The 27,233-nt window shown below is 43.8% G+C and overlaps 1 protein-coding gene across 4 annotated transcripts in view; it reads left to right on the top strand.

Annotated features, from left to right (window-relative positions):
* ARL6IP5 (ARF like GTPase 6 interacting protein 5) overlaps positions 1-25,261 on the top strand; it is a 111,161-nt gene extending 85,900 nt beyond the window's left edge. For 2 of the 4 annotated variants that reach the window (XR_013601122.1, XR_013601123.1), the window contains exons 2-4: positions 4,241-4,458; positions 22,015-23,621; positions 23,670-25,261. Coding sequence is in view for 2 of the 4 variants with exons in the window: in XM_078661472.1 (XP_078517598.1) it covers positions 4,241-4,458; positions 22,015-22,187 (391 nt within the window). In the remaining 2 variants the exon portion in view is untranslated. Of the gene's footprint in view, positions 1-4,240; positions 4,459-22,014 lie in introns of all 4 variants that reach the window. The other 2 variants (XM_078661472.1, XM_078661473.1) reach the window with 1 other exon arrangement.
* The last annotated feature ends 1,972 nt before the right edge of the window (positions 25,262-27,233 follow it).

Raw genomic sequence — 27,233 nt, 5'->3', positions numbered from 1 at the left:
CCACTCGTAATTAGTACGTTTGTAATTTTATGACTACCGAGAGAGGAACTTTGGCTCTGCCCAAATGTTGTCCCCTGTGTACATATTTTGATTGTGCAGAAGTTATGTGCTTTTGAAGAAAGAGAGTGCTTGTATTGCACTTTTCACTTGTTGGAAAGTTTATGCTTCTCGCAGGAGGACCGAGTTGGTTATGCGACAAGCTACTAATCAAGGCTATAGCTCTAATCTGTTTATTGTGAAAAGTTATGACAAAATCAGAAGTAGAGCTGGCTTATTTACTGTTAAAGGCATATGTAAAAGCCAAAGGCCCTTTAAAGGGGGATTGGCATTACAATGTGAAGCTGGTAGTTAGGTATTTTGTAACAGGGGCAGTTACGGATCACAGTAGTTTGTTAAGGATTTGGTGTGGGTTACTCCATGTGACCTTCTATGGGGTAGAGGATGATGAGAATAATGAAAATGTATCACAAACTGTAGGCCTGAGTTATTTATTGTGAACATAATATGTTTAAACCAATAGGCTTACAAGTGTGGATAGTTATTCTACTGTGTCAGCGATGAAGGTCGGTATTACATTACTTGAATTCCACAAACCGCTGTAGTAGATAAGCACTCATCTTTCAAAGGTAAGACCTATTGGCTTGCCAATGCTTGATTTTTAAAGTTGTTGAAAGGGGGCATGGATAAAATGATTAGGGAGACTATCTACACACAATTATATCTGCCATGGTGACTATCTGGATGCTGTGGTAGCGACAGCTCTTATTTATAAACTAGAGATAAAGAGGTTGTGCTGTCAGCGGGTGGCAACACTAGCAAAGACGGTTTTCTCCAATAAGGTGTCCAGGAATTATGTACAAAAATACATTTTACTTCACACTACTTCTGTATGATGCTGTTGACCCACAACTCATAATAAAATCAAAAGTTACCCTCTTAAGGATAGACCCAATTAGGATAATTCATTGTACATGGAACTTCAAAGTAATATCCCGACCCTTTTTAATAATAAGGCACTCATTACAAGGTGGTTACTTAATTATGAGGGGGTCGGTAACCACAGTTAAGAGCCCCATTAGAATAATCCACTGGACACTACTGATTTGTTTTCTTTCATCCAGTTTAAATCTCCAGTGAAAATACTAAGGAAAATAAGAATTAATGGGGGACTCGGACCTGGAATTTATGATCTCCCCTGGGTAATTTAGCATTTTATTAGTGGATCCTCGGGGATCCAACTTATTATGGTAAGGATTTTGCACCGACAACTGAGTTATCTGTACTTTCACTATCTGTAACTCCAGAGTTGAGGGGGTACCAGCCATTTTCCTGACCACTCATGATGAGGGAGGGTGTAAATATTTGTGAATCTGTTCCACCCAACGTTGTCCATTCTAATAACATTATGTCTGCTTATTGGAATCACCACCGTATAACGATTTCTACTTTTAATCAATACTAAAGGTACAATAGAAGTATTTACTTCCCTTATCAGAAAGTAACGTCTTTGGTGTGGGTAAGGGCAAAAGAGGATGCGTTACAGTTTGCCAGGTCATTTAAACAGCGGAGGATGTGTTCTCGCCGGTAAACAACGTTTATCACGAAAAGTTTTCCCCACAGGGAATTACAACACCGTTGTTACAACGACCGCCTTGCAACCACGCATTCCGTTACTCCACAAGTCGTAACAACGACTTGCAAAGGGGGTAGAAGGTGTTGGATTTAAAATCCAACACCTTCCCTACTGTCCGCTTAGACTGGAGTTGGAATAGTAAATTATACTATTCCAACATCCAGCACCCCCCTCCGCAAGTCGTTGTTATGACTTGCATGGTAATGGTATGCGTCGTTGTAAAGACTGCATTGTAATTCCCTGCGGGGGAAAACATAATGCGGTAAAAAGAGGTATATTCATTCTCGCCTAATTACATTTACTCCCACTCTTCCTATTCCGTGATTTAGGCAGAGTGAAAAGATATTTCTTGATTTTCCTATAATTTGAAGATATTTCTACTTGCAAATGTTGTTATCCATACTAATATTATAAAGAGAGAGCCCAAACCTTTGAGGCGGGTAATCTCAGTAACCACAGCACCAATCACAACACCCAATACAGCGTTGGAAAGGGCAGTTGCAGCAGAAGGACATAGGCTATGCAGACGGCCACCATATACATTTTTTTTAAAATTGTTTTTCTTAACTTTTCAAGAATCAGTGGTGTTCATCACAATCATATAGTGCAAGACATACAATTGTACCGTAGGACACCGTATACATTTAAAAGGTAAAAGAACCGTGCCAGCAAAGTAGTCCCTTGTGGGCGTGTCTGCGTTGTGCTGTGGGCGTGGGCTGGGGGCGTGACTAACGCTGAGGGCGTGTGGTACGGCCATCACATCGTGGGCTGTGGGCGTGACAAACGCTGGGGGCGTGTGTCCGCCCTTCATGCCATGTGAGTCGTACATACAAGCGCCAATTACGTTGCTGCACAGCATCAAGGGGCACGCTGGGGGCATGAGAAACGCTGGGGGTGTGTGTCCGGCCTTCATGCCATGTGAACGCAATTGCGCCGCATAAAGGAGCACGCTGGGGCATGAGAAACGCTGGCGGCGTGTGCTACGTTCCGCCCTTCATGCCATGTGGTTCGTACATTAATCAGAAGATCCTCTGCTGTGGCCGTGTGCTGGGGGCATGACAAACGCGTTCAGCTGGAGGCCTGGTAAGTAACATTACTGCAGCCTCTCCTGCGCGCTGTTACTGAACTCTCTCATTCAACGAAATTAGACGCGCCTGCTACCATCAACCAGGGCTCTAGCCGGGCTCCGGCGGCGGATCAGTACACTAATTACACAAGCCTGATAACATCAACCAGAGCTGCAGCTGGGCCTCAAGCGGGGGAACACGCGCCTGCTAACATCAAACAGGCCTGCATCTGGGCCTCAAGCGGGGGAACAAGCAAATGAGCAAGTCTGCGGGGACAATTACTGCAGCCTCTCCTACTTGCTGTCACTGAACTCTCTCATTAAACGGATTTAACCGCGGCTGATAACTCTCTCATTCAACGACATTACACGCGCCTGCTAACATCAACCAGGGCTGTAGCCGGGCTCAGGCGGCGGATCACTACACCAATTACACGCGCCTGCTAACATCAACCAGGGCTGCCGCTGGTCCTTCTCCGTCCCTATTCTAATGAAACAAAACATTTTGTCTACCGCGAGATTTTGAAATAAATTGCCCTTGCCAAATACACACATTACACACATTCTATTTCATACCCGGACAACGTCGGGACGGGCTGCTAGTATTGTTACCATATTTGCATTCAATCACATTCAATATGTGCCAAACTAGTACTTGGGATGTATGCAAGTGACTACACATGAACTTGCAAGATTGTTTATGTTTCAGAAACCGATTGCTATTTTGGATTCAAAATGGTACTGTTTTCTGAAGCTGAAATGAAATATGTTGTTTTTACAATAGGAAATAAATATGACTCTTTCAGTACTTGGTTGCTTCTGGATGAGAATCACATCAAGATCTTCATGGGAAAATAGTCCCTTTTCTTTAATTCAGAATTTTCTCCTCATTATGTCTATCCACAATACTAATCAGAGATCGTAGATCCAAGCAGCCTTCTCAATAACCAACCCTAATGATAAATTTCCTGTGTCCAATGTATTCAGAATACAGCCACAATGTTTGTGATGGGGTTGGGAATTAGCAACAAATAACCCCAAACCTCCAAAGCCCCTATAGACTGTGCTTCCCCATCACATTAATTTCAGAACACCCGCTTTTCCCAGATAGCCAATCCCAAACTGCCCCATCTTACCTCTATTTAAAAGGCAACCTCGAACCACCAAGAGAAGTCAGTGCTCTGATTATACAGGATGACATTTTGAACCCAGATTGACGTTTTACATCAGGTTGCCGGTACTCTTTGGTTACCACTGAGCAGTGGAACTCCATACATCAGTTCCATCAACTCATTTAAGAAAGCTTAGCTCCCAAAAATGTATGGATGTTCACAGGAAGAATATAACATATTGAAGACAGTATTCCTTTGAAAGAATCCATTGCTAATATAATGGCCAATGCAATACCCAAGAAGCATTGCAAGTCATATGAATACTTAAAAAGTATGTGATTGTTATCAGTACATTTTGCACAGTTAAATCAGAAATGTATGCTATATAAGTGTTAATATAACTAAGACATATCTTTTCTTTTCTTGTAGGTTTTTGAACCCCGTGAACATGATCCTTGGCACCCTGGTAGTCACAGCGCTGTTTATGGGGTTTGTGTGGACGTCAAATAACAAAGAATTCATCCGTAAACTTAAGAAGCAGTACCCAATGATGTTTGTCTTGGCAATATTGGTATCCAGTTATTTTATTATCTCCCTTTTTGGAGGTGTTATGGTGTTCATCTTTGGGATCACTTTTCCTTTGCTGTGTAAGTTAAAAACAAAATTATTTTAAAGGAAATATATCCACATGTCCTCACTAAGAACTGTTGAGTGTGAATGTCCTATTTCTGTCTTGGGGCCCAAGCAGGTCGCTGGGAGCGAGAAAGTGCCAACTTGGTGCCAGAAATGGGTACATAAATAAAAGATGCACCCTCTTCTCCGTCGATAAACCTAGCAATTCTCTGGGTCTGCTGATTTACTTCCCCCAATTCTTCATGTTTTCATCAAAAGTGATGGAATTAAACTGTTAAAAGGGAGCTGAACTTTCAACAGTTTTCTCTTAAGGATTTGAGCCAAGTGGGGTTGAAGAACAGTGTAATCCCTATCGTATTTCTCTGTCTCTCTACCTTCCCTCTGCTGCTTGTTCTTGTCACAAGAGACCAGAATTACGGAGTGTGAGTCATGCACAAGTCAGATCTCTGTACCTGTTCCTTTCAGGTGTAGACTGTATTGCTTTTGGTGCCTAATACATCTTTACATCTTTCAACTCTAGATCATTAGAGAGATCCTCAATTACCATTTTTGCCTCAGTGTAGGATTGCCTGTGCCAACAGAGCTAAAAGACGCCAGAACCTGCCATAGTGACTGAGTTGGATATGGCCATGGGACTGAGGAAGAGGGCTGCTCCCTACACTCATGGCCTATTTTCTAGCCAGTAGTGGAGCATCTCTTCCCGTTCAGCCCAAATCAGAGATCTCATGTGGCCCAGTGAATGCTGAATAAGAAGTTAGGAGGTTTTGAGCATGGGGAAGATGGTCGCTGTGCAAGTTGCTTGATAAGGTGGCACCTAGTGCCTCTCTTCACGTTTGAAGAATGGAGAATGTCCTGCTAAACACAACATTTCAATCTTATATTTGATGCGTATTACACTTGAAGGTGGGTTATTATTGATGCTTGCTAGGAGTTCCAGGATGACGGAAGAGAAGAAAAACATGCTTGTGGTGTGTGTAACTGTACAGATGCTGTGATTAATGCCACCATCTAGTGTTTGGCTTGGATGTGTACAACTTGTTATTCTTCAAAAAGTCTTTTCGAGTCACAGGACCTGGTGACTCCACCTATTAGTGGTAACACGTATGGGCATCAGCTCCATTGTTAGATTGTTTTTCGTCTGCTGTCTGGTGCAGACGCGTTTATGTGATCTCTAGTTCGACGCTGCATGCTGTTCTCGCCGGGCCTTCGGATCCGTTCCTGCATGCTGTTCTCGCCGGACCTTCGGATCCGTTCCCCGTCGGTGCAGAAGATAAACAATTGCGTTTGCCTTTGCATTACAAACTGGTCAACTCTCAACAACTTTCTGGAGACCACGATGGTGGTGGAGAATGTCCACTTCATGGAAAGAACTCAGTTTTGATTCTGTCCCAATTGCCACACCAAGTATCCGAGATCAGATGTCCTCGAAGTGTGAAATCTGTGTTTGCCCCCGAATACCATGAATACTCCTGTGCTTGGCCTTTAGAAACAAAAAGACCCTTCAAAATCGAAGCGCACACCGCATCACCTCGGCATCAAAAGCTAACAAAAGAGAAGATGATAACACTACAGAAGTCTTCAGAGAGAGGGAGGAGTCAGATGCTGAGCACCCAGATACCCCATCTGTCGGGGGTGAGGCGGCTTTCTCATTGCCAAGTGTTGATTCCAAAGCAATCGTCAAGGAAGAAGAACCTCCGCTAGCCCAGCGTCCTCTGAAGGTCGCAGTGAGTACTATAGCTCCCTCTGCTTGCCAGAAAAAGGTACATCCTTCCTGCTCCTGTGCCATACCTGAGGCCTCCGATTCACCACTGCCTCACCATCCGAGCCGGACTCACCACCCGAACACCATACGGCGCCGAGATCCTCCTTGAAGCCTTGAACTTCAACCACCGCTTCGGCATCGGATCTGAAAATGTGCGCTCGGCCACCCTCTGATTCGAAACGTGTGGCCCAGAAGCCTATGGAGTGGAAACACACTGCATCGCAACATTTAGGGCAGAGAGGCACTGATCCAAAGCAGCCAGACTTGAGACACTCTTAGCCGAGAATAACATTGATCAAATGTGGTTGGCTCCCCTATTCAGCTCCATTAGGGCCCTCTACAGCAGCATCCCCTACTGCTTCGGAGGACTCCAAACTACTAATCCTGCAGCAACTCCAAGAAAACCTGGACACTAAGGAAAAACCTATCCGCATCCAGCCAGGTACTGGTCGGATTCTGGCGAAGCCTTCGCAGATGTTGAAGGATCCTGCCCTTCAGAAAAGGAAATTTACTTTTGAGGAGGTCATCCATTCTCCAGTGGCACCCACATCCAAGAAGGCTAAGAGACGCAATAGAGCCACTACTCCACTGGCTCCTGCTCATCTCTCTCCTTCACTCCTTCCTCCCCCTTCTCTTCCTTCCCCTGCTTCTCCTCTCTTGCCCGTAGGTTCTCCACAAGCTTGATAGGCTTTCTGTTTCGGTAAGATAGCGCACACTGGGATCAGATGGCAGATCTTGTCTGGCATCTCCCAGAGCAGTATCGTTAAGGTGGACAGGAATTGGTGGCAGAGGACAAAATCATCTCCAACATCAACATCTGCTGCTCAGTGGGTGCTGCTGATACAGTTGCACGGGGGGTGGGGGTAAATATGTGTGTGGTGTCTACATAGGTGCCTCCCCAGCGTGGACATCAGTTCTTTTCTTTTAGCATCAGTCAGCACAGATCTGGAGAGCTACCACCAGTCATTTTTTGACTGACCTTTTTTTGACTTTTTGTTGAAGTTTTTGTTATATCTTTCTCCCGGTGTGGAAGGGGAGTCCATTAGGAAAGTTGGCTTCAAGCCGTGCCTATCAAAGACAGATGTTGGTGATGGACCCACATCTTGTTTGCCTCTGGTGCTTAAAGTGAAGCCACGATGCAAAGACCTGGGAGCGGTCTCTCAAGCTCCTTGCCGCTTGACGTGCGACGCCTCAATAGTCTTGATCCTGGCCGAGAGGTAGATCCCGGGATCGGTCATGGAGCCATCTTCCCTTCATCGTCGTCAAAATCGTCCGGGTGTTCGGGTAAGTCCCACAAAAAGAAGAAAAGTAAAAAGTCATGGAGGTCTTCGACTTCACCGTTTCCATCGAAGTAATTCAACAAGACAAGGGAGCATTGTCATTCAAGGCCTTGCTCTTTAGTTGAGCCTGTGCCTGAGCCGGTTTCGCGCCTCCCTGAGTGTCCGGGAGTCGGAGAGACCCCTGCTCAACTCTGCCAATTTAATAGGGCCATGTACCTCATATTTAAGTGGCCTGACACCGCTGGGGTGCCTTTGGGCCCCACAGGTTCAGAAGGGGCCCCTACTGGTTCCCCGTTGGTGGGTCTGCCCCCTGTGCCGTTTGGGACCCTTGGATCTGCAGATAGGTCTAAATCGGTGCCGGTTGTGCCACCTCGACCTTCACCATCGCTGGTCTTGATGTTGACGCTTCCAGCAGCGCCTTTCCCATTCTCATTCCCAGCTGCTACACTGAGCCTGAGGGGCGTTGCATGATGCCTACTCTGGCGCCGACTGGAGCCTTGCCTTTCAGACCAGAGCCCAAGTCCTTTTCTTACGGGCTAGGACTTGGAGAGGAATGGAGGAATGGGAGAGGCCACTGAACCCTGAGGAATACCATCCCCTAGACCCCCACCATGTATTGGTGTAAGGAATTGGTGGGCGCCAGTGGACTGGACACCTATCCAGATGCTGCCATGGTCTCTTCTCCTACTGTGGCTATGGAGACGGGTATTCTTTTGTTATGATGGTGGGAAGGGTGACCCAGGTCTTAGACCTTAGCCTGCCTTCAGTGGCAGTCAAGACTAACATCTTGACAGAGGTGCTTCAGCTGGGAGTGATCCCCTCTGAACCGCCTCTCCCTTTTAATAAAGCACTTACGGGCGTCCTGCTTGGGACTTGGTCCAAGTCCAGCATAGGGGCTCCTATGAACATGACAATTGCTCGCCACCATTTCCCCGCCCCAGGGGACCCTAATTTCCTCACGCAACACCCTACCCCGGAAAGCTTGGTGGTCCAAGCCTCCACTTCCCGCATACACCCTGACTCATTCCCTACCACTCGACCTGATAGAGCATCGAAGAGGCCAGCCACCTTAGACAAGAGAATGTTTTCTTCCACCACACCAGCACTGCAGTCCAAAAACAATGCATGTCTTTTGGACCGTTACTCCTATACATTGTGAGATGTACTTTGCCAATTCGGTCCTGCAGATGATTTTAGCGTGGAATTGTTTTGCAGCCCCAACTCTGGCAGTTATAGCTTGAGTATCTATTCTAAGGCAAGGAATCTGCGACTAGAAGTCTCTATTAGTTGAACAGGTTACTTCCCTTCAGTACCGCCTTATTTGGTAGAGAGACTGTCTAGTTGCAGATTCCTTACGGACTCACCCATCCTCTCTGCTCTGCAAAAAGATTTCTGAGTTAAAGGCTGTTTCCATTTCAGGGCTCTAGTTTTCCACACTAGTCGTCAGTGTTCTTCGTGACTCTGCATTCCTTGCCTGGAAAGTCGCGAAAAGAAACAAATGTCAACACGCTGGCCTGGCACCTTTATAGGCACCACATACATCACTTCTGGCACGGACTACTCCATGCGGAGCCGAACAACACCACCTGCGGACGCGCAGGGGCACTGCTCACAAACAATTTCCAGAGCCAGTCTGACGCCTGGGGATAATTCTAAGGTAAGGAATCTGGGGCTAGTTAGTCTCTAGCGTTGTCGAAGGTAAGTAACTTGTTCAATAGGTACATTCGGTCAGAGCACTTCCACATGGTAACTCTACAAGATGTCATTCCGTTGCTGCAACAAGGCGACTTATTAACTGCCCTCGAGCTGAAGGACAGCTACTTTCACATTCCCATTCATCCAGCGCATTCATGGTAAGTGAACATCATTTCCAGTTCAAAGTACTCCCTTGTGGGGTTACAGCAGCGCCTAGGGTCTTTACTAAATATCTGCCAGTGTTCGCAAATCATCTCTGGTAGAGCAGTATCCACGTTTCTCTTAACTGGACTACTGGCTGATCAAGAGAGCCACCCACCAACAATGCCTAATGCATATGCAAACCACCATCCACACCTTACACAGCCTAGGTTTTACCATCAACGTGACCAATTCCCACCTCCAGCCCCTCCAAGTAAAGCCATTTCTAGGGGCATTATTTGACGCTTGGGTGGGAAAGGCTTACCCCAGACCTGCAAGGGTACAGGCATTTCAAAATCTACGTTTCAGCCAGATCGCCAGGTAACTGTCAAAATGGTGATGCAATTGTTAAGAATGATGGCGTCTTGCATAGCCATAGTTTCCCCCATGCTAAATTGTGCATGCATTCATTACAAGAGTGCCTAGCGACACAGTGGTGCCAGGCGGAGGGTCGTCTAGAAGATCTAGTGTTGGTGGGGAGCCGCACATCTTGTTCTCAGCAATTGTGGAATGTACACAATCTAACACAAGGGTGGCCCTTCCTTGACCTAATTCCGCATTCCTCAGGACACCATCACCGTGAATACCGCACCTACTGACTGGGGTGCGCATCTCAATCACCTCATTGTTCAGGGAATGTGGTCTGCCTAACAGTCCCTACACTTCAACTACCTGGAACTGCTTGCTATTCAGCTCACCATTCGGGCATTCTGTTTGATCATTCAGATCAAGACAGTCTAAGTACTCACAGACACACGACTGCTGTGTTCTATTTACAGAAAGAAGGGGGTACACATTTCATCCAGCTGTCAGCAGTAGCCCAAAGCATTACAGGTAGGCAATACATCACAGTGTGTTCTGCTTCTCCAGCACATTCCTGAGGCGGACAAAGATCTAGCAGATCTGCTCAGCAGGATGCATCAACAAGTCCACGAGTGGGAACTTCACCACTAGGTTCTACCACCATACTTTCAGTGGTGAGGGCATCTCAAATAGATCAGTTCGACACCACTGAAAATGCCAAAAGCCCAAACTTCACCACCAGGTTACCACACCCACAGTCCATGGGCAATACACTATGGATGAACTGGTCAGGGATATTTGCCTACGCTTTTTCACCTCTCTCGCTCCTACGATTTTTGTGGACTGCAGACTTAGGCAGACATGCCTTACTCTCATCTTAGTGGCTCCAACCTGAACACGCCAGTCATAGTACTCCACCCTGGAAGAGGCCTTGTTAGTTCTTCACGAGAAGGTCTCCAACAGGCTGTACCTTCTTAGACAAAATCACGACACTCTCCGACACCCCAATCCTCAGCAACCAAACCTTGCTATTTGGCTCCTGAGATCTAAGTTTGGTTAACCTAAACCTTCTGGAGGAGTGTATTTCTATTCTTAAAAATACACAGAGGCTTACTACCTGGGCCTTTTACACAGGCAAATGGAAACGTTTTGCACACTATTACCTTTCCAAGCAGATCAACCCATTGGCAGCATCGGTACAAGATATTGTCTGTTACCTCTTTCACCTCCAGAAGTTAAGCCTCGCCTACACGTTGCGTCTGGCTGCTGTGGCTGCCAACCTATAGAATAGGCAGTACGCTTTGCTCCTTGGAGTACCAGTTATTAAGACTTTCATTGAAGGCCTTAAACGAGTTATTCCAACTTGGATGGCCCCTGCTCTGGTGTGGAACCTTAAAAATTGTTCTTGCTAGGCTTGTGGGCCCTCCTTTTGAACCACTTCACTCCTGCCTATTACAATTTTTATTGTGAAAGTAGCTTTCCTCTTAGCCACCACTTCCCTTAGACGAGTTAGTGGGATACATGTTCTTACACTGGAAGAACCATTTATTTATTTAAAGATTTATAGAGCGCCTGGTGACCCGAGGGCATTCTTTCAGGTTAACCAAGTTCACCATGATAGAGTGGTTCTGAGAACCAATCCCAAATCCCTCCCAAAGGTGGTCTCCAGCTTCAACCTTAATCAAAGAATTGAATTACCAGTCTTCTTTCCACATCCAGAGTCTGTAGCAGAACGCTCTTTGCACACTCTGAATGTTAAAAGAGCGTTTTTGTACTACATTGATAAAAAAACATTTTGAAAGACACAACCGTTGTTTGTTTCCTATCCTAAGCCTCATAAGGGGTGGGCCATTTTTATGACTGGGGTTTCTTGTTGACTTGTCAAGTGCATTCGGTCTCGTTATGCCAAATCTAAAATATCTCTGCCTGCCCCTCCCAGACTCGATTCTACTTGAAAGAAAGGGACTTCCATGGCTTTCTTAGGTAATATACCACTAGCTGACATATGTAAAGCAGCTACCTGGTCCACTCCTCACACCTTTACAAAGTACTACTGTGTGGATGTCCTGGCATGTCCAGTGCACATTATTCCAGTCCTCTGCAACAACCTTAGGCTGAGCCACTGCTTTGAGAAGACTGTTTTACAGTCTGTGCACAGCATGTGTATCTACAGCTACACATGCCATGAAAGGAAAATGTTACTTACCTTGTAAGCATCTGTTTGTGGCATGTAATGCTGTAGATTCCTATGAGGCCACCCTCCTCCCTGAACACCTGTGGTTGTTGTGAATACTCTGTGTATTCGGGAAATGTTCTACCTGTGATAGCTACTCTTGATTTTCCCTGCCAGGTCTGTCATGCCTCAATATTATTAACAATTGGTTCATTCGGGTGCACAATATTTCTTATACTTTCTCATAGATTATGTAGAATTGTAAAGTAAAGTTAACATCAGAATCCAAAACCATCTGTGTATTTATGTACTATTTTATAAATTGTAGTCATTCATAAATACGTATATCATGTATGAGTTTCAAGATAGGCTGTACAAAAATTAGACTCTACAAAAGGTGAACATTCAGTGCAAGTGGTGACTTTTAGTGCTCAGTGCTTACGGCGCAAGAGTGACCAACAAAACTATACAGTTATATACAAAGGGAAATACAAACAATGATTTGACGTGGTCTATGCTTGTTTCAATTATAAAACTGTACACTGCATTTGTCAGTACTTAATACAGAATAATAATACAGCAGATCCACTTATTAGTCGACGTTTTAACCCTGGACGAGCGCACATGGGGCGTCACACACGAGTCTTCATCAGGACTGTGGGGGGACAGCAAACAGCCTACGTGATTTAAAGGAGATGTTTTGAGATTGGATAATGTCATGCCTGGCATAGCAAACCGGTGCAAGAAAAAGCTTTATCAGAAGGGCTGCCCTTAACCTCGACAAATTAACAATGCTTGTCCTCTGACAGCTTGGCCCCTGTCACTGATGAATCCAACAGGTGCTCCTTCCTCCTTTGGTTAATCACTGGTTCCCCCAAATATAAATGGGGCATGGGAGCCCCATGTTTTTTGTAGTGGGAGCTCTGCCGATTTATGTCACAGTGATTGTGCGGTCAAAACATGAATGAGTTTTCTCTGCTTTTCCATTTAACTTAATTGCCACGAAACGGCAGCTCTTCATTGGCCATTCTATGCATAGTTCATGGTTATTCATTTGGAGCGATGAAGGGATGAATTGGAGACCCCAGTTTAATAAAATTTCCTTGTAATTAGTATTTTTCACACCACAGCCAAGCTGGGCTGCTCTTACTTTGGCAACTACCAACCCTCTCTTCCGACTAGCACCACAGTTTGATATCATTAATCTATGGTAGTAAATGACTCCATTACTTACCAGTAACCTTCATTACCCTGAATATGATCCCCCTTGTCCCAGTTAATCTAATGTGAGGCGGCCCTACCCACCACGGGACTTTTAACAGGCTTAAAAAAAAAAAGCAAAGTCATTCCTTTATGTCCATGACCTACATGGACTTAAGGCTCCTCCCCCCACATTCCCTTCTGTTAGTAACAAGACACAAGAGAAAGGAGGTGCAGAACCCATCACCATGGAGGGATGGGTGCTGACTGGGACGAGGGGAACCAAATTTAAGGTAATGAAGGTTACCGTAAGTAATGGAGTCATCACCCCCTCATTAGTCCTACTCGTTCCGGTCAATACAACGTGCAGATGTCACAAGCTGTGAATAAAACACATTGCACCAACTTACAATGTTACAAAATTTGTTTAATACAGGCACAATAATTACTGCATTGCTGTCTTCACAACGTTTAATCAACACATCCAACCTGTAATGTTCAAAGAATGTGTGAGGGACGGCCCATGTAGCAGCCAGGCAAATCTCCTGAATAGACACCCCACCAACCGCAGCCCAGGAAGAGGAGACCAACCTAGTGGAATGACCCTGAATCTGAGAAGGAGGGGACTCACCAACCTAGTTATACGCCTGAGAAATAGCTTGTCAAATCCATCGACTCAAAGTAGAAACAGACACCTGTTTACTCTTGTCAACATTGACAAAAGCAACAAAGAGGGAATTGAAAACTCTGAATACCATAGTGCAATCCAAATAACACAGAAGAGTACGTCTAACATCAAGGGAGGAAAGATCCGGTTGCAGATCATCACCCTGTAACACAGACAAAATCTATCCCTGATCAGAATGAAATGTAGAATTATTCTTAGGAATAAAACCAGGGTAAGGATGGTGTATCGCCCTATCAGGCAAAGTGCGCAGATACAGGTAAGTAATGACCAGAGAACCCAACTCCCCATTACGCCTAGCTGTAGTGATGGCTAAAAGAAACACCAATTTAGCAGGCAACCAAACCAACTGGGTGGAATCCAAAGGCTCAAAAGGCTCACACTGCTAACCCTTAACACAAGAGGCAAATCCAAAGAGGGAACCCTAATCGAGGGACGAGGGTTCTGTAACCGAAAACTCTTCAGTAAATGGTAGACCAAAGGAATAACAGCAGACAAATCACTCCCGGCACCCCAAAATGATTTAAAGGCAGCCCACTGAGCAGAGAGGGTTGAAGGAGACTACTTCTTCAGTAAAACATCCCTCCGGAAATCCACCTCCTGGAAAGGATAAACAGAAACGGGGTCAAAGGATTTAGAGGAACACCAATAAGTAATAGAAACAAATGCTTCCTATAAGAAACCCTGGTATAGTCCTTCATAGAATACTGAATCTGCTCTGTCTCCAGGAAAGAACAGACTAAGGACACCAGACCCGACTTCTTAAGTTCCAAGCAGTTAGACTGAGGTTGAGCAACTGAGTTGTAGACATCACCGGAAAGTGCAAGGGGGACGGATCTAATGGGAACTTGAAAAAAACTGACCCTTCGAGAGAGACAGCAGAAGAGCAAACAAAGGTCATCTGGACCAAAAAGGTGCCACCAGGATCACGGATATACCCTCCCCCAAGTCGTCAAAAAACCCTTGGAAACAACGGAATTGGGGGCGAGGCAAATAGAAGACCAGTGTCCACGGAACCAATGGCATCCACCGCCCAGGCCTGTGGACAAACCATCTCTGTGTAAAATACTGGGAGTATAGAGTTCCAGGGCGATGCAAAGAGATATATCCAGGGAAAGCCAAAGCGGTAGTTTATCTGGAGGAACAGTGGAGCAGCCAGATGAAACAGGAATGAAGAAGGAAGATTGTGACTTAGGCAGTCTGCCTGAAAATTCAGAACCCCTTGAATATACACTGCCTTTAAGGACAACAAATGAGCTTCCGCCCAGGAACAAATTTTGAGCGTCAGCTGATTCAGATGTGGATACTCCATGCCCCCTTGGCGATTCAAGTTGGAACGAGCCACTTGATTGTCCGATTGGACTATGAGGCACTTACCCTCCAACCAAGGCTGAAAAAAAAACTGGACTGCTTTCAATACTGCAGCCAGTTCTCTCCAGTTGGAGAAATGACCCCTGTCCACCTCTGACCATTGCCCCTTTCACTCCCAATCCAAAAGAGCAGACCCCAACCCCACAAACAAAAGAGACAACCGAAAGGGGAGAACCCTCTCCGGATTTGGAGTGTGCAACCACCAATCGAGGGATTTAGGTATAGAAGAGCGAACCAATGAACTGGATGAATTGGACTGGAGCTAAATGCGACTTTTGGAAGTTCAACTTCAAGCCCATTGTGCGGAGAAGCTCTTTGGTTGAGAGGACTGCCCCTTGAGCCTTTGAAAGAGAGGAAGGGGTCCCAGCGTAGGTGTGAATAATAATTATATAATTTGAAAAAAGTCTATAGAAACAATGAATGCAACCACATTGTTTTAATCACAATGGGAGTAGGTATATTAAATATATTATCACTTGATTACATATTATAATCGGTTGTACAGTGCCCCAAGGAAAGGAGGAAGTGATTGGGTGAGGATAATGTGATAAAGGGATAGTGACGGTAAAATCAACCAAGTATCAGAGCTGCATTGGTAAGTGAATTTCTATACACAAAACAAAAGACCATAGGTTCAATACATAAATCACCACATGTCATACTTCACAAAATACATTAAATGTCAGAATTCTGGCGTGAAGTTGACGACCAAGAAGCTATTGTCGACGTTTCGACCCTCTGTAATTTGCAGGAATTAGTGATGCCCTTGCTGCGGGGTCTTCATCAGGACGGGGTGCGGGGCAGGCAACCTAGTCAATATATAATAGAAAGAATTATTTTAAAATGGGGGATTCCCAAATGGTCGTATGACTCAACACAGTTAGATTAGGAATCATGCGCACACAGAAAGAGAAGGAGCATATCGTTCTAGTTAATGCTCATGTTGTAAATTGAGGATAGGGCTTGCGTCACCATGAAGTTATTCATTTCTTAAAAATAAGGAAACAAAAATATGTGGATTTACTAAATTGGCAGAGACCGTTGGGTCCGAGAGTGGCGGAACAAACAGGTCTGTTGTTCCATTAGAGGGCATCATGGTGCCTGATAATGTATATTATCAACTTACAGTGAAGACGTTTTGTAGAGCGGTGGAGGTCGAATCTGGCCCGGGGATGGTGGCTTTGTCAGGGTCTAAAACAGGATATTAATGTATAATTAAAGTCCATGCAGGATCGGTATATTCAGTATTACTGAAAGTATGGACCACGCTTACCAGAATTATAAATTTGTTGGCATAGGGTCCGGGGGAAATAATTGTGGTAGAAATAGTCACTTCGCGGGATCTGCGAAATAACACAGAGAACTAGTCACACATGTAAGTATGCAATGGGCGTTGCAAATTAACATGGATTCGGAGTTCGTATTCCGAATCATTGGATAAGTTAAAAAGGGCTTACCCGAGGTATTGGGTTTGTTGACACAAAGTCGGAGAAATAATTATGTTGAACAGAAGACCTTTCCGTGATTTCTGTGAAGGAACATGAAAAAGGGGAGTCTTAATTACATGGTTTGAATCGTAGTTACCAGCTAACAGGAAGCGGGGAATCAAGTATCACGCTTACCCAAAGTATAGTTTTAGTTTGTCTGGTTCAAGGTCCACGAGTATAATTGGTAACACAGGATTACTCCGTGGTATCTGTAGAAAAACACGGAGAGGAGGTTGTAGACAGCGAGTTCGGGTTGTAATTACGGGTTACGCTACAATTAGAATCGCTACGGAGATAAACTTACCATACGCCGACTGGATCGGGCATATAGCTCCGCTCGCTCGTGTCTGCAATCACGGACTGAGCTTCCTGGTTAGATCATTGCTATAGTAACCGCATCACGTGACTCGGGGCTAGCGTATCGACATGGTAGAAAGACCCGGACTTATATTTAGAGTACCATAAGACTAAGCTTATCGGCGACTATTTTTAAGAAAATTGACGACTATTTTTAAGAAAATTGACGACTATTTTTAAGAAATCTGGGTTGTTATCCACGTGATAATTATAAGAATTACAATTACAGGTTCACTGTTGAACACAGATTAAATTAACCGCAATAAAATGATAGGTCAGTAATCTCAATATGAATATGTTTATCTGGCGTACCTATCACATGATGTGCGGTTAATTTAATCTGTGTTCAACTATTTGCGGACATGCACCCTGCATATACGCCACACTCATATGTCTTGATTAATTCGACTTGAATTGGTCATGATGTATATTATGTTTTTACCATCTGGTGACAGGTACGCTATACTAACTTATTTTAATTGTGATCACCAACTCACCCATTTCTTGCTGCCAATTATGTGTGTGTTCAATGATCGCGGACACAAATCCAGTAAAGAGCGTTTTACAGTGAACCTGTAATTGTAATTCTTATAATTATCACGCGGATAACAACCCAGATTTCTTAAAAATAGTCGTCAATTTTCTTAAAAATAGTCGTCAATAAGCTTAGTCTTATGGTACTCTAAATATACGTCCGGGTCTTTCTACCATGTCGATACGCTAGCCCCGAGTCACGTGATGCGGTTACTATAGCAATGATCTAACCAGGAAGCTCAGTCCGTGATTGCAGACACGAGCGAGCGGAGCTATATGCCAGATCCAGTCTGCGTATGGTAAGTTTATCTCCGTAGCGATTCTAATTGTAGCGTAACCCGTAATTACAACCCGAACTCGCTGTCTACAACCTCCTCTCCGTGTTTTTCTACAGATACCATGGAGTAATCCTGTGTTACCAATTATACTCGTGGACCTTGAACCAGCCAAACTAAAACTATACTTTGGGTAAGCGTGATACTCGATTCCCCGCTTCCTGTTAGCTGGTAACTACGATCCAAACCATGTAATTAAGACTCCCCTTTTTCATGTTCCTTCACAGAAATCACGGAAAGGTCTTTTGTTCAACATAATTATTTCTCCGACTTTGTGTCAACAAACCCAATACCTCGGGTAAGCCCTTTTTAACTTATCCAATGATTCGGAATACGAACTCCGAATCCATGTTAATTTGCAACGGGCATTGCATACTTACATGTGTGACTAGTTCTCTGTGTTATTTCGCAGATCCCGCGAAGTGACTATTTCTACCACAATTATTTCCCCCGGACCCTATGCCAACAAATTTATAATTCTGGTAAGCGTGGTCCATACTTTCAGTAATACTGGATATACCGATCCTGCATGGACTTTAATTATACATTAATATCCTGTTTTAGACCCTGACAAAGCCACCATCCCCGGGCCAGATTCGACCTCCACCGCTCTACAAAACGTCTTCACTGTAAGTTGATAATATACATTATCAGGCACCATGATGCCCTCTAATGGAACAACAGACCTGTTTGTTCCGCCACTCTCGGACCCAACGGTCTCTGCCAATTTAGTAAATCCACATATTTTTGTTTCCTTATTTTTAAGAAATGAATAACTTCATGGTGACGCAAGCCCTATCCTCAATTTACAACATGAGCATTAACTAGAACGGTATGCTCCTTCTCTTTCTGTGTGCGCATGATTCCTAATCTAACTGTGTTGAGTCATACGACCATTTGGGAATCCCCCATTTTAAAATAATTCTTTCTAATATATATTGACTAGGTTGCCTGCCCCGCACCCCGTCCTGATGAAGACCCCGCAGCAAGGGCATCACTAATTCCTGCAAATTACAGAGGGTCGAAACGTTGACAATAGCTTCTTGGTCGTCAACTTCACGCCAGAATTCTGACATTTAATGTATTTTGTGAAGTATGACATGTGGTGATTTATGTATTGAACCTATGGTCTTTTGTTTTGTGTATAGAAATTCACTTACCAATGCAGCTCTGATACTTGGTTGATTTTACCGTCACTATCCCTTTATCGCATTATCCTCACCCAATCACTTCCTCCTTTCCTTGGGGCACTGTACAACCGATTATAATATGTAATCAAGTGATACTATATTTAATATACCTACTCCCATTGTGATTAAAACAATGTGGTTGCATTCATTGTTTCTATAGACTTTTTTCAAATTGTATAATTATTATTCACACCTACGCTGGGACCCCTTCCTCTCAGTATTTATACAACCCAGGTCCCAGTGACTATGTTTGGGTTAAACCCCCCTATATATACACCTTTGAAAGAGAGGAAGCACTGATTACAAAATAGCCAGTCATCCAGATAGGGGAAGACAGAAAATCAAAAAAGTTGCAAAAGAGCGACAACTGGAACAAATACCTTTGTGAAAGTCCTCGGAGCAGTTGACCATCCGAAAGGCAGTGCCTGAAACTGGAAATGACATCCCTGCGCACACACCCGGAGAAAAGGTTGACTGGTGAGGTGGATGGGCACATGGAAGTACGCATCATCTAAATCTAGTCACCAGATAATCTCCCATCCGAACCAAAGGAATTATCAATGGCAAGGATAACATTTGAAAGTGGTTCAACACAACCCACTTTTTCAACTGCTTCAAATTGAGAATGGGCCAGAAAGATCCATTGGGCTTTTGCACCAGAAAAAGAGTGGAGTAGAAACCTTCATCCAGCTGAAGAGGAGGGGCAGGAATAATCACGTTCTTTTGCAGCAGCTTTTCTACGCCCAACAGCATAGCATCCCTTTTCACAGTATCGTTGGACAGAGGCATAGAACAGAACCGAGCAAGAAGAAGGAGTTCTCGAAAAGGAATCCTGTACCTCCCCTGAACAACTGAAAACACCCATTGATCCGTTACCCGAGCCCTCCATTGTGAAAGGAAATGCTCAACCTGGCACCTACTGCCATATAGTCACTTATGCCCAAAACCTGTCGGACTGTTCCTGAGGTCGGGTTTTATTGGCAAATGTGGCACCCCGACCTCAAGCCTGGCCGTGAAAGGGAAAAGGAAGTCGAACGTCTGTCCACTGCTGAGCTTTAATTTTTTTTTAGGAGTTTTTTATATAGCACGGAATCGACGGAAAGTATGTGAGCGCTTTACGAGTACCAGTGGCGTTACAGACGGAACATTGTTTTTGTTAGGCACAGGGAGATTAACTATTTTGCCCAGGACCACAGGATGTTGAGGGTTTCTACAGGGTGCGGAGAGCATGTGCTTCACGCGCACCCCGAGAACAAATAACACTCGGTCACGAATCAGAGGAGCATCGTTGTGCACAGTAAGTTATATTGAGAGGCTGTAGTGAAAAAACAGGCGCTGGCAGCCTGCAATTGAAAAACAAGTAAATGCCGGGACAGGGGCTTTAAAAATGGCGGCGCGTGTTAGCACCCTAAGGCTGCCCTCTTGGCCATTCTAACAGTTGCACAAGCTTTGCTCTCCGAGCTCCCAATGCAGAGGGAGGGTGCGGAGAGCGTGTGCTTGATTCCGTGTGACTTTATCAGTGAATTCTACATTCAAATTTCCAAATAAGACTGGGGACGATGCAAATAAGTAATAATGTCACTGATGTTTATAAAAAAAAAAATCGGAGTTTTTTTATATAGCACGGAATCGACCAAGAGTATCTGAGCACTTTACATGAGCACCAGTGGCATTACAGACGGAACACTGATTTTGTTAGGCACAGGGAAATTAACTTGAAGCAATAACACATGCTCCAAGGTAAAGACATTCCTGTACTCAAAGATACTAGCCCCACAGTCTGACGGAATACCCGTGTCCTCCCCGTGACCCCTTGCGCCTCTGAGGTCTGTGCCTGCCTGCCGCCAACCAATCACAGAGCCGACTGGTGCATGCTCCAGGAGTGAATGCAGCGTGGTTGCTGGAAGCCCGTAGCCCTGGCTCGCATGCTTCACAGCCGTTGTGAAGACTTTTCTTATCTGCTTGTTAAATAAACAAGCAGATTCGAAAAGTCTTCACAACAGCCGTGAAGCTGGCGAGCCAGTCCGGGGGCTGGACAAAAAAGCGAAAAGGAGGCACCCCAGAAAGCTTATTTCCAAAGGCAGGCCACCGTTTAGCATAAATGGTGCCGCCAGCCAGTGGAAGTAAGGGGCGGGGCTTCAAGCCATTTTCTAAAACTCCGCATTAGCAATAAATCTTGCCAAGGAAGCTACGCATGTGCGCAGCAACGCTAGGCGAGACCTAAAAAGTGAGCCCAGCTGGCAGCCTCACTTCCTTATTTTTACTGTTTTCCCCATCAACCAAACCTCACCAAACACAAGATCCAGTTGCTGAAAAAACAGGCTGCAGACTTCCCTGGAAATGTGCACACTCGCTCAGACTGTAGGGGTCAGGAAACCCCTAGGCAGTCCTGAGGCGGCACACTAAAAGAGGCTTCCCGCCCCAGCCAAGCACATGAATGGGGAGAGCGTCTGAAGTGGTGCAGAAACCTCGCCGCTTGCTTACAAGCAAGGAAACCATTCCAAATAAATAATAACAGAAGCGTAACACCCGTCTGTAGAAGCCAGGAAGAAACACAGTACGGGCTGTGGGGGAAGGGGCCTTACGTTCTTGTAGGTCATGGACATAAAGGAAGGACTTTGTTTTTTTGAAGGGTGGTAAAAGACCTGTGGTGGGCAGGGCCGTTTCACATTGTATTGACTGGGATGAGGGGGGCAATGCTGACCTTAATAATTTCTGCCGATAATGAGAGTATGCATAGTCAAAAGTGTAAGTCAGGGAACTTGCTGTCGTTTTTTATAATATATTTGTTATAATTTTGTTGATGCAAGTACAGTAAATAAAATGATCCAAAACGCAGGTTACATTTCACCGATGTCTCAGTAACAAAATGCAGTTTGACGACAGAAATAATTATGCAGTGCTTGCCCTAGCAGGAATACTATACTTAATATACTTGGATAAAGCTTCAGGGGCTAAGTTCTGTTGTATTGTTGACTTTTGTCATTTTTGTTTCAGTGGCTTTCATCCATGCTTCCTTGAGGCTTCGAAACCTAAAAAACAAGGTGGAGAATCAATTGGAGAATGCTGGCTTGAAGAAGACTCCTATGAGTATCGTTCTTGATTCGCTTGAGCAGCAGGAAGAAAAGTTCAGCAAAGTGGCCGATTTCTTTGCCAAAGTAAAGGAATAAGATGATGCCGGGACTCCTTTCAGCATCGTTTCTCTAATGCTCTTTGCCTGGCCCAATCAAGTGTTAGACCATGAAAATATTAGCAAAATAATTTAAGGCAAAGACCAGACGAGTCGGTGCTTTTGAGTTGGTTCCTTCCTACCCCCTTAAATGAAAGAACATTTGTATAGATTAGTTTGCACAAAACTGTCTGAAGATGCCTTTGGTACTTGAGTTTCCAGGAGATTTGCACTATTCCTCATGTTTCTCCAAGGTTTTCAACATCCATTAACACTAAACTTATGATCTGGTTAGCAAGGATTGTATCTTAGGGTAAGGAAAGGCAGCAGTTCTAGTATCTATGCTCAATGTTTACCAAAGAGTCCATTGGAATTTGTGTGTAAGTTAAACCTGCCACGCTCCACCTTTCAAGGTCTTAAGATCAGGTTGTTTTATTATTGAAGGATATTCATGCAGTTTCTGTTGTAATTGCGTACTGGTGATATGTAAATACAAAAAGGAGGTTGTGATTTTCACACAACCGCATTATTCTTTTGGAAATTCCTGTACAGTCTAATCCTGGTTATTAAATATGTTAACCTGCCTTCCCTACGCGTGAAATTAACTAGGTATTTAAAGTAAGAAGAATACTGCACAATTGATTGCCACACTCAGGAAAAGATGAACCTTTAGAACAATACTACTGGGATTTGCTCAAATAAAACCATCTACACTCCTTTTGGTTGTCTGTAAAGGGAATGGGAAATGGTGATGTAGTTTTGATTGAACTTTAGGATGCATCTGTTAATTCTATTATTTTACTTAAGTTGAATATTAAGGAAGACAACCTAAAGTAGTTCTCTATGTTGCTTCAAAGAAGATAAACTGGTATATTTGCTCAGACAGTATTCAATTTAGAAATAATAGTGGGCCATTTTAGCATGAACTGGGGCATGCCAGGGGTCTGCTAGACTAAATTGTTTTCCTTTTTGTTATATATCAGCTGTCATATTGATAAAAAAGTAGCTTGATGTTTTGTATTAAATACTAGTTACTATAATTATCTTCTGTGTACAGTAAACCGAGTGTAGCATGCTATTTATTTTAAGTTTTGCTTTCATTATGAACATTGTAAATTCTTCAGATGTTGTCAATTGTAGAGATATACAGCAAAATGCAATTCTAAATAGGAAGCATACAGTTTTTCATAGTTGTGTTTTTCTTTCATAGGTGTGATAATTTAGATATATTTAGTTCCATAGAAAGAAAAGATTTATGTTTTAAAAAGAGAAACCGCTACTAGCCGGCATTTGCTGTTGGAGTCTGCAGGTAACCCGTTTGAGAAAGGGCAGGCGTTGCTCCTTTAATGCTGGTCTAAGATACATCTCCTTATACTGTGTTGAAATTATGATGTGTCCTATATCGTCTAGGCAGCAACCATGTTCCCTTTCATGTGTATTGATGCCTCACCAAGGAACATATTATCTGTTCTTCTAGCGTGAGGTATTTCTTACCAAAACGGCTGCACATCTTCAGTACATATGATAACAACCGATATGTTTATCAAAATTAATTACGGCTTCCATACGGTCAGGCAGATTTTGGATAGGTTGCTTGCCAGCTAGTAGTGAATCCACTCGTACCTTCTGTTGATTTAGGGATATATGGGATTGTTTTGTTTTCAGTACATTTAAAGATAACAATAAAAAACAGAAATGGTGCGGGGTCAGTATTTATTTGATTTACAATTAAAACAAATTATTAAAAAATGCTATTCAAGATAAATAAAACGTTGTTACAGTCTGCAGTACAAGAAATGCCAAGCATACTGGGAAGCCAGCTTTCCCTAAGCAAAAATTGAAAAAGATCTGTATTGACCGAATTTTCGGAGTTTGACTATCTAAGAATTTGCTTAGCTGATTCTAGGAAGTGGGCCTAATAGGTAAACAAATCCATAAACATTCATAGTGCAACACTGACTGGCTTACAGTCTTTTAAGCGTAAGTTTGTGGGTTGTACTTTTTCAGCTGCCTTGACTGTTTATAATGTTGGGTGCCTCAGCAGCTCACTAAATGGGGCAGAACTTTGGAGACAGCGTGAGTTAAATTGGATGACTATTGTTGAAACATTTGTAAATCACTATTGGCACTTCGTGAAGCTACCGCTCCACTGCTCCACCATGAATAGTTGAATATTTAAGAATCTCTTACTGTAATAGCGCATACCGTTACTTTTCTGGTTACAGCTACAGACTAACCCTGATGTGGCAGTTTTTAGAGATACAAGAAATTTACTTTTTAGGGTTTTCATTGTATCACTTCCTTGTCTCAAACATTAAAAATACGTGTGCTATAACCGGCATCTACCCGATATCTAACTCTCTCCCCTAACACATAACAGGCCAGGGATTGACTCATTGTTAAGTCTACTCTTCATTAATTGGTTGAGGATATTTAACTCTGAGCTAATATCACTGACTCCTAGATGCAATACCTATCTAGCTAACAAAAGTGTTAAGGGCTACACGTTTTATCTCAAGATCATGTAGCTTCCCTAAACCTTTATGCCAAATTTAGACTGAGTTCTCATTATTGCTAAGGTAATACTGAAATGGAATAATGTTACATTTTGATCAGCAGTCTGACTATGCAAGTAGCATCTTATTGCAACATGTATGCATATTTTACTATTTTGTCACTTTTACAAAAATGCCGAGAAATAAGATACTACCATTGTTTAGGGCTATTAATGTAAGTTCCACATGAGAAGCTCACAAATTGTTACACAACTAATGTCTCATGTTGTTCCTTTTCAATCTCTATGATTTTAACTCCTGCTTGGCAGATAGGAATAAAAATACAAATCAAGTAGTGATAATTAGATCACTAATAGGCACATTTTATCCATGTTGCTTTAAAATAATCGTTTATATTTGTATTTGAGATTTAAATTGTTTCTATCTCTATCTTTTCTTTCTTTCTTGCTTTTCAGCAATGATGATGGACTGATGTAATGGTTTTATTCGTTTGTAATCTGAAAGAACTAAATAAACCTGAAACTTTGTGGAATCTGATTGCTGGTTCCAGAATATTAAAGTATCTTTATATTGCATGTGTCTGCCATGGCGTGCGCACACCGAGAAATATAATAATATACTAGTCAGAAAATAGTTTCTTGGTGTCCTGTCTGATCTGTTGCGTCATGTTTTCTCTCCTTCGAAGCCCCTTCCCTGTTGTTTGATAGTTCATTCATAGATTTCATGACTTTTGCTCCATACCCATCATTTCGGACATTGCAGTTTGCCAACTCACTGGTTTCATGACTAGACTTACTTAAATTATTTTAATGATTTGAAGGGATGCATTATTCTTCAACATGCATCTTCTGCATGGCTGTGCTTATGAAGGCCACACATGACTAAAATCATCGTGCAATCATTTGCTATATATTTTTTTAACCTTTATATTTGCATTTTATATATTGCAACACAACAGAGAGTGCATGGTGAGAGGTACTATTATCACAATCAAAGAATGCAGGCACACAACTATCCATCCAGCATATCTACATAATCTTTCTGGCTGTCAAGACATAATGTAATGTTCGAGGCATGTGAGCTGTAGAATACATGCTGTGCATAGCTCACCATCTAGTGTTGGGTCCGGATGTTTGCACTTTGTTTTTCTTCATATAAGTCTTTCCAGTCACGAGATAGGCGACTCCTCCTTTTGATGATGGTGCGCATGGGCATTGACTCCATTATTAGATTTGTTTTCTCCATCCGGTTCGGATGTCTATCGCTGCGCTCCGGTTCAACACACTTCCTTCGGTTTCCCTCGGTGCGCAAGATACTCACCCTTGACGCTATTGTTTTCAATCGCGTTTTTACTTTTATTGTGTATCGTTGTTACTTGCAAAAACTTTAGATCGCAAAGCTTGTGGAAGGCCATCTTGCCGTCCTGCAGTCGATGGAACAAACTCCCTTTAAATTTTGCCCTCTGTGTCATGCGAAATACCCGTGCGCCAAGTCACACGAAGTGTGTAAATTCCAGGACTGCGATTCGTGTCTGCCTTTCCGCTCCAAGAAGACTCTTTCGACCGTCGGGCTCAACGTTGCGACATGCAGAGCCAGCACACAAGCTCCATTCTGGACATCTTCGGACACCAATCAGACGAAGAGGCCGGCAAGGCCATGGGAACCGAGGAGGAGCAGGAGCCGATCGCCATCCCAGAGCTCGACTCCGACCAAGAGGACGACATCCCATATGGACAACGTACCTTGAGTACAGCTCCCCCTCGTCCCAATACCCAACTCCACAAAAGAAGAAGGCTCCGGTCCAACCCGTGCCCTCGGGCTCCAGTCAGCACTGAGACCATGCTTCTGACGCCCTGCCTTCTGGCTCGGCACCGAAGCCTACCAGAAAGCCTTCCGGTTCTGAAAAGACTCCCTCCAAATCAAGTTTGGAGCTGAGACCTTGGGGGTCGAAAGATAAGTCCGGCACCAACCCCCACCATTCGGCACCGAAATACACTTCGGATCCGAAAACATCAACACCCAAGACTTCGGCACCAAAACCTTTGCCGCCAAAACAGATGCACCAAAATCACCTAAAAAAACCCAATTTCGACGCTCCGATCCACAAACCAAATCTGAATCAAAAAGTGCTGTATATTCATCCTCACACTGGACATATCACCACTAAAGTGACTTTAAAAGGGACTGATACAGAGGAAGAATATCACATTCATTTAAAGAAGAGAACGGTGGCACTAACCCTTCCCCTCCTCCTCTTCCTCTTCCTTCACCTCCTTCACCTCAGTTTCAGCCTATTTCACCTGATCATTCACCATCACACCTGACAACCAGGTTGATGGGGATGATACTCAACCAATGCAAAACCCATGGGATGATTACAATACCAATTCGCCCACGGGCAATGATCCTGACTTATATCCAAACAAGCCCTCTCCACCAGATGAAGGTGTAGGCTACATTGAGTTACTGGGTTGAGCTGTCAACTACCATGGGGTGCAGCTACATAAGGAGTCCTTTGAAGAGGATTTCCT

The sequence above is a fragment of the Lissotriton helveticus genome, chromosome 9 (genome assembly GCF_964261635.1).
Source record: "Lissotriton helveticus chromosome 9, aLisHel1.1, whole genome shotgun sequence".
NCBI classification, from domain to species: domain Eukaryota; kingdom Metazoa; phylum Chordata; class Amphibia; order Caudata; family Salamandridae; genus Lissotriton; species Lissotriton helveticus.
The sequence above is the reverse complement of the archived record's forward strand: the minus strand, read 5'-3'. Positions and strand labels throughout refer to the sequence as shown.